This window comes from Salmo salar, chromosome 10 (assembly GCF_965601325.2).
Source record: "Salmo salar chromosome 10, fSalSal1, whole genome shotgun sequence".
NCBI classification, from domain to species: Eukaryota; Metazoa; Chordata; class Actinopteri; order Salmoniformes; family Salmonidae; genus Salmo; species Salmo salar.
Window position 1 is genome coordinate 114415134 of NC_138300.1, and position 12915 is coordinate 114428048.

Here is a 12915-nt window from a genome sequence, read left to right on the forward strand (position 1 = left end):
AGGGAGGGAGGGAGGTAGGGCAGCCTTGGGTCTTCCTACCAGGCTCCAACAGACTGATTTGTTTAGGTCTACCTCTCAATGATCGGGAGAGGTCACAGTGACTCAGCTTTCTTTAAAAGGTTAGATAGGGGATTAGAGGGTTCAGAACATGAACTATTTATCTATTTATTTTTTCTATTTGTCATTACCAAATGTGTTACGGGGAAGGTATACATTTCCCAAATTGACCTTCTCCTGTAACATACAGTATATATATGGAACACATGTAAGCCCTGTAACTGGAAGGGCAATAGTAAAGGGCTTACAGGTGTTCCATATATATACTTACTGTATGTTACAGGAGAAGGTCAATTTGGGAAATGTATACCTTCCCCGTAACACATTTGGTAATGACAAATAGAAAAAATAAATAGATAAATAGTTTCCCTGACAAAATGTTTCAATGGTCAAGATTAATCTATGGGATCACCTAATTGCTTATTTTGTTTTCCTTATTTGACGTTTTGCAGATGTGAATCCAACCAGAGGAGCAAGTTGTAAACTTAAAGATGAAATATTTCAACGTAATGACATTTGTTTGGTAAAAACAGTAGGATAAATACACATGTAGGTAGAGTCCATTCTCGTTTTTTAAGAGCTTTGTCCCAATGGACCAGTCAGTCACTGCCCCCTCAGAGGTTACGGAGTACGCAGTGTTACTTAAAAAGAACATTCTAATAGAAAATGGTAGCTTTTAAACAAAAAGTGCAACCTATAATTCAGTGGAAAGATCAAATTAGTGTCAGACAGCAATGCTACAATAGGCCTACAGTAGGCTATATCTGTATCACAAACGTAAATACAAATGTTAACGAGCTATAGCATATAGCCTATAATGCCTAGGCTACCTACTATCATGACTGTCATAGGCCTACAAAGCAATAATGGCATCATTGAAACAGCTTGCCCAAGTCAAATAGCCTTCCATAATTAACTATGTGTGGAACTTATTTAGGCAAACCATATAGACCAACACTCGGTGGCCAGTTTATTAGGTACATAGCCCCGTTCACTAAAATGGTTTGTTCCTACAGACCCAATGAGTCATGTGGCCGTGGCTTGCTATATAAAGCAAGAAGACTGGCATCGAGCCATTCAGTTACTGTTTGATTGAACATTAGAATGGGCAAAACGAGTGACCTAAGCAAATTTGAGCTTAGTATGATCGTCGGTGCTAGGCGTGCTGGTTCCAGTTTCTCAGAAATGGCCAGCCTCCTGGGCTTTTCACACAAGACAGTGTCTAGGGTTTACCAAGAATGGTACGACAAACAAGAAACATCCAGTCAGCTGCAGCCCTGTGAGAGTGAAAACAGCTTGTTGATGAGAGAGGTTGAAGGAGAATGGCAAGAATTGTGCAAGATAACAGGTGGGCCAAAAATAGGCAAATAATGGTGGAGTACAACAGTGGTGTGAAGGAACGGCATCTCAGAACGCACAACTCATCAGTCCATGTCACAGATGGGCTACTGCAGCAGACGACCACACCAGGTTCCACACCGATCAGCTAAAAACAAGAAGAAGTGGCTCCAGTGGGCACGCGATCACCAACACTGGACAATTGTGGAGTGGAAAAACATTGGCTGGTTCGACGTTGGGTCATGCTGATGGCAGAGTCAGGATTTGGCGTAAGCAGCATAAGTCCATGGCCCCATCCTACCTGGTGTCAACGGTACAGGCTGGTGGTGGTGTAATCGTGCGGGAATGTTTTCCTGCCACACGTTAGGTCCCTTGACACCAATTGAGCAACGTTTGAATGCCACAGCGTATCTGAACATTGACGTTGAGCAGGTGAATCCCATGGCTACTATTATTATTTGACCCTGCTGGTCATCTATGAACATTTGAACATCTCGGCCATGTACTGTTATAATCTCAACCTGGCACAGCCAGAAAAGAACTGGCCACCCCTCAGAGCCTGGTTCCTCTCTAGGTTTCTTCCTAGGTTCCTGCCTTTCTAGGGAGTTTTTCCTAGCCACCGTGCTTCTACATCTGCATTGCTTGCTGTTTGGGGTTTTAGGCTGGGTTTCTGTATAGCACTTTGTGACATCGGCTGATGTAAAAAGGGTTTTATAAATACATTTGATTGATTGATACAGGGGGATCCGACCCGTACTAGATGGGTGTACCTAATAAACTGGCCACTAAGTGTATTGTCGGCTATAACGGATGGAAATGATGTAACTAGTTACATGGTTGTATCTTCTGCAAGGCAAGCAGCACACGAGTTCAGATTGAATTTAGTGGTGGTGACTCGCAATGCCCTTCACCGTGTGTAGGCTACAATTATTGAATTAAAACAGCATGTAGGTCTTTGCCTATTCCACATACCTAATTACAAGTTGTAGGTACAATAGGACAATCACAAGTCAGTCCTAATAGATAGGCTACAATACAGACACATTCTACCCACACATACCCCCCTTCTAGTGAAGGAGCTAATAAGGGGTTAGTCGTAGTAGAACATACCAAGTGCAAATAGGGGGGGATCAGGAAAATGTTAAAACAATTATTTAGTTTATCCTGCGCATTCACGATAGTAATGAATATAATCATATCATCATACATAATCCGTAATACACAAAGAGATAAATTGAGCAAAAAGGAATGGGAATTTGGATCAAACAGTTATAAACAAAGCAACCAAGCACCCCTATTACCGCGCTGGATGTATTTCTAAATCCTAGAAGAGGCGAAGCACTTGTGTCCGTTTCATACAACACCACAGCAGCGATAAAGCATCATATACGCGTTAGCCTACAAGTGATGATGTCTGCCCCGTGCATGTGCTTCTGTCACAATTTCATTCCTTGATACGCATCATTCCGAAAAGGACCAACATCCCCATCTTACTGAAGACGACTAAAGGTACATTTAATTTAAAAGGAATCGATGTGTTGGTCTGAATAGGGTGGCAGTGCGCAGGATGATGCCAGGGAGTGTATGATGAAATACCCCACATGGATGGCACAGAGAGGAGAGATGGGTTGGGCGGGGAGTGAAGAATTCATTGATGTTCATTCCTAGAACAAATTGTCTCTTGAATACACAATAGATCACATGGCGCCAGGTATTGTCCATTGCTTTTTCGGCATTTATGCATTTAATCATGCTTTTTTTCTCTCACACACACACATATATAGCATATTTAATAGCTTAATTTAGCCTTTATAGTGGAAATGTGCCATACGGTGGCGTATTCAATATGAACATGGAACAATTTCTTATTCATAATACATGGAAATGCACATTCACATTAATACAGTAGTCAAATGTTATTATAAAGACAACATGAATACCGGTAGGTTATATCTTTCTGTGTGCTATAGCTACAGACTATTCCAGCTGCACCCTAAAAGGAATTTAACATTTTCAGAGTATTAGGCCTATCATTTACGTTTATTTGCTGATGAAATTACGCCCATGCTTTTAAAACGAGGCTAATCTGGAAGTGGCCAAAGGAAATCTATTAATCACTTAAACCGCTGGTCGGTGAAAGGCAATAGGCTGCTACAATCTGCACCATGGTAACATTGTATCATTGTGGTCTTATTTTACTCACAATGTGGATTTTAAAAACTATGGGCCGAATTGTAATCACATTACACCTATCATACTAATACATTTAGGGCTATATTCTGGGTCGTTTTCAATTTTTTTTCGTTTGTATGTTTTTTCTGCTCTCACGTTGAGCTGCGAGTACAACGAGTGTTTGGGTTCGTATGCAAATGACCTCGTGCTCTGCGCCAATGATTTCGGCGCGCGGATCCCTAATCTCAGCAGACAGCAGAACAGCTTCACATGTTCTGGTCATGCGTCAAACTAACCAATACACACTGGCATCCATAGATTTTGGTCACATTTGTCATATGATTTCCTTGTGACAAAAATATGATTTGAAAAAAAAATATTTTAACAGAAATACAAAGAATACTATTAAATCATTATATCGTTTATCCTTAACAACTGCCCATGGCAAGTTTTCTAACAAGCGTACACACGAGGTTGGACACCATCCAGACTATACCATTTCTGACTGATGAAAGAGATTAGGGGTGATTATATTCAATTGAAGTGTGATCATAGAGCATACGGTATAAAAACGTGGCCTTTTTGTGGTTTCATTGAAATAGAGAACGGAAACTTTTTTTTTACACACAGACAGACACCCCCCTTACTTCCTCCCTCCCTCCCTTTCTCTTCTCTTCTCTTCTCTTCTCTTTCTACTCAGTAAATACAGAAACCATAATTCTTTCTATGTGCATCAGAGTGGTGATATCACCAATACTGACTCTCATTCTGCCTTTACTGGGATTATGGATATTATACCCTAGGATTTTGTTTGCTTTCCTTATGGCATTCGCTGATAACGAAGAAAAGTTCAATATTGTAGCCTAATTTTCATAAAATGGGTCCTGTGTTAACATCTAATAGTTATGACAACCCCACTCTGTTTGTCCTGAAATAATGAATATTGAATTTTGAATATGAATACAATACCCTAAATCATTTATTTTTCTTTCCTGCCCCAAGCTTTTGGTGATAATGAAGAAATAAACAACTCCTTCATCACACACCTCCAAGACAGACTCTTTATCTGACAGTCCATCTTTAAGCCCTCAGAACTACCAGAACTGAACTGCCTCCCGCTAGCAGCCCAAAAGACATTCTGCCCCACGCCCTGGTCTGCTTTATCAAATGCCCAAAAACAGCAAGGCCGTCAAGAGAGAACTTGACGACGATGTCACGGAGTCTGTCAGGGACCTGCTATCCAATGAGGACACGTGTGATGATTCCTTCAAGAAGAGCTCGCTGATCGTGGGTGGCGGCGGAGGTGATGGGGAAGGAAAGGACCTTAATGGAGACATGGATGTGGAGGATGGGGGCTCGGACGCAGAGGATGATGCAGCGAGACCAGCCTGGAACAGCAAGCTGCAATACATCCTAGCCCAGGTGGGCTTCTCTGTAGGCCTGGGCAATGTCTGGAGATTCCCCTACCTGTGTCAAAAGAACGGAGGGGGTGAGTGGCTGTTGTGCTTATTGGTTAAGGTATAGAAGTCGCATGCCATTATGGTTAGGATTTGGGAAGGTTAGCCTGCCCCATTGTGTGTGTGTGTGTGTGTGTACGTGTGCGTGCGTATGTATGGATGTTAAGTGTGTGAACCTCCTGTTGTGTTGTGGTGCACGTCTGTCAAAACCAGACTGTGACCTTGGTGATCAGAGCTCTCAAGATCAACATCACAGTGGTCACGTGACTGTCTGAGTCTGTTTCCGTCTCTCCTCTTTCAATAACCTAGTAACAATCACCAAATAACACAATGATAACCATGCTGCAACACGCAACAATAACAGCACTCAATACCAGCAAACCCCCCTAAATGAGCCTTATTTTAACCACACAGCAACAACCAATGACAAATCAAATCTGAAGTTTATTGGTTGTGTATACAGATTTGCAGATGTTACACCAGGTGCAGCGAGATGCTTGTGTTTCTAGCTCCAACAGGGCAGTAATACCTAGCAATAAATACATAAATACACACATAACCCAGAAAAATTAAATAAAGAATCTAAAAATATCAGAACAAGCAAAAAAAGGTATTTTATTTGTCACATGCACCGAACACAACTGGTGAAGACTTTATCGCGAACCACTGGCTTACGAGCCCTTTCCAACGAGGCACAGTTTAAAATGGTAACACAAGGAGAGGAATAAAATAAAATACACAAGAATGGAGCTATATACAGGAAGTACCAGTACCAGATCACTGTGGACCTATATACAGGGAGTACCAGTACCAGATCAATGTGGAGCTATATACAGGGAGTACCAGTACCAGATCACTGTGGAGCTATATACAGGGAGTACCAGTACCAGATCACTGTGGAGCTATATACAGGGAGTACCAGTACCAGATCACTGTGGAGCTATATACAGGGAGTACCAGTACCAGATCACTGTGGAGTTATATACAGGGAGTGCCAGTACCAGATCACTGTGGAGCTATATACAGGGAGTACCAGTACCAGATCAATGTGCAGCTATATATCAAATCACATTTATTTATATAGCCCTTCTTACATCAGCTGATATATCAAAGTGCTGTACAGAAACCCAGCCTAAAACCCCAAACAGCAAGCAATGCAGGTGTAGAAGCACAGTGGCAAGGAAAAACTCCCTAGAAAGGCCAAAACCTAGGAAGAAACCTAGAGAGGAACCAGGCTATGAGGGGTGGCCAGTCCTCTTCTGGCTGTGCCGGGTAGAGATTATAACAGAACATGGCCAAGATGTTCAAATGTTTATAAATGACCAGCATGGTCAAATAAAAATAATCACAGTAGTTGTCGAGGGTGCAACAAGTCAGCACCTCAGGAGTAAATGTCAGTTGGCTTTTCATAGCCGATCATTGAGAGTATCTCTACCGCTCCTGCTGTCTCTAGAGAGTTGAAAACAGCAGGTCTGGGACAGGTAGCACGTCCGGTGAACAGGTCAGAGTTCCATAGCCGCAGGCAGAACAGTTGAAACTGGAGCAGCAGCACGGCCAGGTGGACTGGGGACAGCAAGGAGTCATCATGCCAGGTAGTCCTGAGGCATGGTCCTAGGACTCAGGTCCTCCGAGAGAGAGAAAGAAAGAGAGAATTAGAGAGAGCATACTTAAGTTCACACAGGACACTGGATAAGACAGGAGAAATACTCCAGATATAACAGACTGACCCTAGCCCCCCAACACAAACTACTGCAGCATAAATACTGGAGGCTGAGACAGGAGGGGTCAGGAGACACTGTGGCCCCATCCGATGATACCCCCGGACAGGGCCAAACAGGCAGGATATAATCCCACCCACTTTTCCAAAGCACAGCCCCCACACCACTAGGGATATCTTCAACCACCAATTTACAATCCTGAGACAAGGCCGAGTATAGCCCACAAAGATCTCCGCCACGGCACAACTCAAGGGGGAGCGCCAACCCAGACAGGAAGACCATGTCAGCGACTCAACCCACTCAAGTGACGCACCCCTCCTAGGGACGGCATGGAAGGGCACCAGTAAGCCAGTGACTCAGCCCCTGTAATAGGGTTAGAGGCAGAGAATCCCAGTGGAGAGAGGGGAACCGGCCAGGCAGAGACAGCAAGAGCGGTTCGTTGCTCCAGAGCCTTTCCGTTCACCTTCACACTCCTGGGCCAGACTACACTCAATCATATGACCTACTGAAGAGATGAGTCTTCAGTAAAGACTTAAAGGTTGAGACAGAGTCTGCGTCTCTCACATGGGTAGGCAGACCATTCCATAAAAATGGAGCTCTATAGGAGAAAGCCCTGCCTCCAGCTGTTTGCTTAGAAATTCTAGGGACAATTAGGAGGCCTGTGTCTTGTGACCGTAGCGTACGTGTAGGTATGTACAGCAGGACCAAATCGGAAAGATAGGTAGGAGCAAGCCCATGTAATGCTTTGTAGGTTAGCAGTAAAACCTTGAAATCAGCCCTGGAAGCCAGTGTAGGGAGGCTTGCACTGGAGAAATATGATCAAATATTTTGGTTCTAGTCAGGAATCTAGCAGCTGTATTTAGCACTAACTGAAGTTTATTTAGTGCTTTATCCGGGAGCCGGAAAGTAGAGCATTCCAGTAGTCCTAGAACCTAGAAGTAACAAAAGCATGGATACATTTTTGTGCATCATTTTTGGACAGAAAGTTTCAGATTTTTGCAATGTTATGTAGATGGAAAAAAGCTGTCCTTGAAACAGTCTTTATATGTTCGTCAAAAGAGAGATCATGGTCCAGAGTAATGCCGAGGTCCTTCACAGTTTTATTTGAGACGACTGTACAACCATCAAGATTAATTGTCAGATTCAACAGAAGATCTCTTTGTTTCTTGGGACCTAGAACAAGCATCTCTGTTTTGTCCGAGTTTAAAAGTAGAAAGTTTGCAGCCATCCACTTCCTTATGTCTGAAACACAGGCTTCTAGCGAGGGCAATTTTGGGGCTTCACCAAGTTTCATTGAAATGTACAGCTGTGTGTCATCCGCATAGCAGTGAAAGTTAACATTATGTTTTCGAATGACATCCCCAAGAGGTAAAATATATAGTGAAAACAATAGTGGTCCTAAAACGTAACCTTGAGGAACACCGAAATTTACAGTTGATTTGTCAGAGGACAAACCATTCACAGAGACAAATTGATATCTTTCCGACAGATAAGATCTAAACCAGGCCAGAACTTGTCCGTGTATACCAATTTGGGTTTCCAATCTCTCCAAAAGAATGTGGTGATCAATGGTATCAAAAGCAGCACTAAGGTCTAGGAGCACGAGGACAGATGCAGAGCCTCGGTCTGACGCCATTAAAATGTAATTTACCACCTTCACAAGTGCAGTCTCAGTGCTATGATGGGGTCTAAAACCAGACTGAAGCATTTCGTATACATTGTTTGTCTTCAGGAAGGCAGTGAGTTGCTGCGCAACAGCTTTTTCAAAATGTTTACAGAGGAATGGAGGATTCGATATAGGCCGATTAGTTTTTAAATTTTCTTGGTCAAGGTTTGGCTTTTTCAAGAGAGGCTTTATTACTGCCACTTTTAGTGAGTTTGGTACACATCCGGTGGATAGAGAGCCGTTTATTATGTTCAACATAGGAGGGCCAAGTACAGGAAGCAGCTCTTTCAGTAGTTTAGCTGGAATAGGGTCCAGTATGCAGCTTGTAGGTTTAGAAGCCATGATTATTTTCATCATTGTGTCAAGAGATATAGTACTAAAACACTTGAGTGTCTCCCTTGATCCTAGGTCCTGACAGAGTTGTGCAGACTCAGGACAACTGAGCTTTGGAGGAATACGCAGATTTAAAGAGGAGTTCGTAATTTTCTTTCTAATGATCATGATCTTTTCCTCAAAGAAGTTTATGAATTTATTACTGCTGAAGTGAAAGCCATCCTCTCTTGGGGAATGCTGCTTTTTAGTTAGCTTTGCGACAGTATCAAAAATAAATTTCGGATTGTTCTTATTTTCCCAAATTAAGTTGGAAAAATTCGATGATCGAGCAGCAGTGAGGGCTCTTCGATACTGCACGGTACTGTCTTTCCAAGCTAGTCGGAAGACTTCCAGTTTGGTGTGGCGCCATTTCCGTTCCAATTTTCTGGAAGCTTGCTTCAGAGCTCGGGTATTTTCTGTATACCTGGGAGCTAGTTTCTGACGACAAATGTTTTTAGTTTTTAGGGGTGCAACTGCATCTAGGGTATTGCGCAAGGTTAAATTGAGTTCCTCAGTTAGGTGGTTAACTGATTTTTGTCCTCTGACGTCCTTGCGTATCTGGAAGGGCATCAAGGAATCTTTGGGTTGTCTGAGATTTTATAGCATGACTTTTGATGCTCCTTGGTTGGGGTCTGAGGAGATTATTTGTTGCGATTGCAAACGTAATAAAATGGTGGTCCGATAGTCCATGGTTATGAGGAAAAACATTAAGATCCACAACATTTATTCCATGGGACAAAACTAGGTCCAGAGTATGACTGTGGCAGTGAGTAGGTCCAGAGACATGTTGGACAAAACCCACTGAGTCGATGATGGCTCCGAAAGGCTTTTGGAGTGGGTCTGTGGACTTTTCCATGTGAATATTAAAGTCATCAAAAATTTGAATATTATCTGCTATGACTACAAGATCCGATAGGAATTCAGGGAACTCAGTGAGGAACACTGCATATGGCCCAGGAGGCCTGTAAACAGTAGCTATAAAAAGTGATTGAGTAGGCTGCATAGATTTCATGACTAGAAGCTCAAAAGACGAAAACGTCGTTTTTCTTTTTGTAAATTGAAATTTGCTATCATAAATGTTAGCAACACCTCCGCCTTTACGGGATGCACGGGGGATATGGCCACTAGTGTAACCAGGAGGTGAGGCCTCATTTAACACAGTAAATTCATCAGGCTTAAGCCATGTTTCAATCAGGCCAATCACATCAAGATTATGATCAGTGATTAGTTAATTGACTATAACTGCCTTGGAAGTGAGGGATCTAAGATTAAGTAGCCCTATTTTGAGATGTGAATATCACAATCTCTTTCAGTAATGGCAGGAATGGAGGAGGTCTTTATTCCAGTTAGATTGCTAAAGCGAACACCGCCATGTTTAGTTTTGCCCAACCTAGGTCGAGGCACAGACATGGTCTCAATGGGGATAGCTGAGCTGACTACGCTGACTGTGCTAGTGGCAGACTCCACTAAGCTGGCAGGCTGTCTAACAGCCTGCTGCCTGGCCTGCACCCTATTTCATTGTGGAGCTAGGGGAGTTAGAGCCCTGTCTATGTTCGTAGATAAGATGAGAGCACCCCTCCAGCTAGGATGCAGTCCGTCACTCCTCAACAGGCCAGGCTTGGTCCTGTTTGTGGGTGAGTCCCAGAAAGAGGGCCAATTATCTACAAATTATATATTTTGGGAGGGGCAGAACACAGTTTTCAACCAGCGATTGAGTTGTGAGACTCTGCTGTAGAGCTCATCACTCCCCCTAACTGGGAGGGGGCCAGAGACAATTACTCAATGCCGACACATATTTCTAGCTGATTTACACGCTGAAGCTATGTTGCGCTTGGTGACCTCTGACTGTTTCATCCTAACATAGTTGGTGCCGACGTGGATAACAATATCTCTATACTCTCTACATTCACCAGTTTTAGCTTTAGCCAGCACCATTCTCAGGTTAGCCTTAACGTCGGTAGCCCTGCCCCCTGGTAAACAGTGTATGATCGCTGGATGATTCGTTTTAAGTCTAATACTGCGGGTAATGGAGTCACCAATGACTAGGGTTTTCAATTTGTCAGAGCTAATGGTGGGAGCCTTCAGCGTCTCAGACCCCACAACGGCAGGAGTAGAGACCAGAGAAAGCTTGGCCTCTGACTCCGACTCGCTGCTTAATGGGGAGAACCGGTTGAAAGTTTCTGTCGGCTGAATGAGTGACACCGGTTGAGCATTCCTACAGCGTTTCCCTCCAGAAGCCATGAGAAAGATATCCGGCTGCGGGGACCGTGCGAGGGGATTTATACTAACGTTACTATCTGTACTTACTGGTGGCACAGACGCTGTTTCATCCTTTCCTACACTGAAATTACCCTTGCCTAACGATTGTGTCTGAAGCTGGGCTTGCAGCACAGCTACCCTTGCTGTAAGGCGATCGTTCTCCTGTATATTATAAGTACAACGACTGCAATGAGAAGGCATCATGTTAATGTTACTACTTAGCTTCGGCTGTTGGAACTCCTGATGAACCATGTCCAGATAAAACGTCCGGAGTAAAAAAGTTGAATGAAAAAAAAGTTGAGTGAGGTAAAAACTAAAAATATAAACAGTAATTAAAAAGTAAAAAATGTAAAGTTGTCAGGTAGCAAAATAAGGTTGGCAACAAAACGCACAGCAGCACGTAAACAAGTCTGCAAGTTGTGGGAGTACCAGTACCAGAGCAATGTGGAGCTATATACAGGGAGTAACAGTACCAGATCAATGTGGAGTTATATACAGGGAGTACCAGTACCAGATCAATGTGGAGCTATATACAGGGAGTACCAGTACCAGATCAATGTGGAGCTAAATACAGGGAGTACCAGTACCAGATCAATGTGGAGCTATATACAGGGAGTACCAGTACCAGATCAATGTGGAGCTAAATACAGGGAGTACCAGTACCAGATCAATGTGGAGCTATATACAGGGAGTAACAGTACCAGATCAATGTGGAGCTAAATACAGGGAGTACCAGTACCAGATCAATGTGGAGCTATATACAGGGAGTACCAGTACCAGATCAATGTGGAGCTATATACAGGGAGTACCAGTACCAGATCAATGTGGAGCTATATACAGGGAGTACCAGATCAATGTGGAGCTATATACAGGGAGTACCAGTACCAGATCAATGTGGAGCTATATACAGGGAGTACCAGTACCAGATCAATGTGGAGCTATATACAGGGAGTACCAGTACCAGATCAATGTGAATCTATATACAGGGAGTACCAGATCAATGTGGAGCTATATACAGGGAGTAACAGTACCAGATCACTGTGGAGCTATATACAGGGAGTACCAGATCAATGTGGAGCTATATACAGGGAGTACCAGTACCAGATCACTGTGGAGCTATATACAGGGAGTACCAGTACTAGATCAATGTGGAGCTATATACAGGGAGTACCAGATCAATGTGGAGCTATATACAGGGAGTACCAGTACCAGATCAATGTGGAGCTATATACAGGGAGTACCTGTACCAGATCAATGTGGAGCTATATACAGGGAGTACCAGTACCAGATCAATGTGAATCTATATACAGGGAGTACCAGTACCAGATCAATGTGGAGCTATATACAGGGAGTACCAGTACCAGATCAATGTGGAGCTATATACAGGGAGTACCAGATCACTGTGGAGCTATATGCAGGGAGTACCAGTACCAGATCAATGTGGAGCTATATACAGGGAGTACCAGTACCAGATCAATGTGGAGCTATATACAGGGAGTACCAGTACCAGATCAATGTGGAGCTATATACAGGGAGTACCAGTACCAGATCAATGTGGAGCTATATACAGGGAGTACCAGTACCAGATCAATGTGGAGCTATATACAGGGAGTACCAGTACCACATCAATGTGGAGCTATATACAGGGAGTACCAGTACCAGATCAATGTGGAGCTATATACAGGGAGTACCAGTACCAGATCAATGTGGAGCTATATACAGGGAGTACCAGTACCAGATCAATGTGGAGCGATATACAGGGAGTACCAGTACCAGATCAATGTGGAGCTATATACAGGGAGTACCAGTACCAGATCAATGTGGAGCTATATACAGGGAGTATCAGTACCAGATCAATGTGGAGCTATATACAGGG

General features: G+C 43.3%; 1 protein-coding gene across 1 annotated transcript in view; it reads left to right on the forward strand.

Moving 5' to 3' along the window:
• Window positions 1–2742: 2742 nt before the first annotated feature.
• Window positions 2743–12915, forward strand: part of slc6a15 (solute carrier family 6 member 15) — a 32323-nt gene continuing 22150 nt past the window's right edge. Inside the window, exons 1-2 of the mRNA XM_014125712.3 lie at window positions 2743–2904; window positions 4570–5056. Coding sequence (XP_013981187.1) covers window positions 4735–5056 — 322 coding nt within the window. The 5' untranslated portion in view covers window positions 2743–2904; window positions 4570–4734. The remainder of the gene's footprint in view (window positions 2905–4569; window positions 5057–12915) is intronic.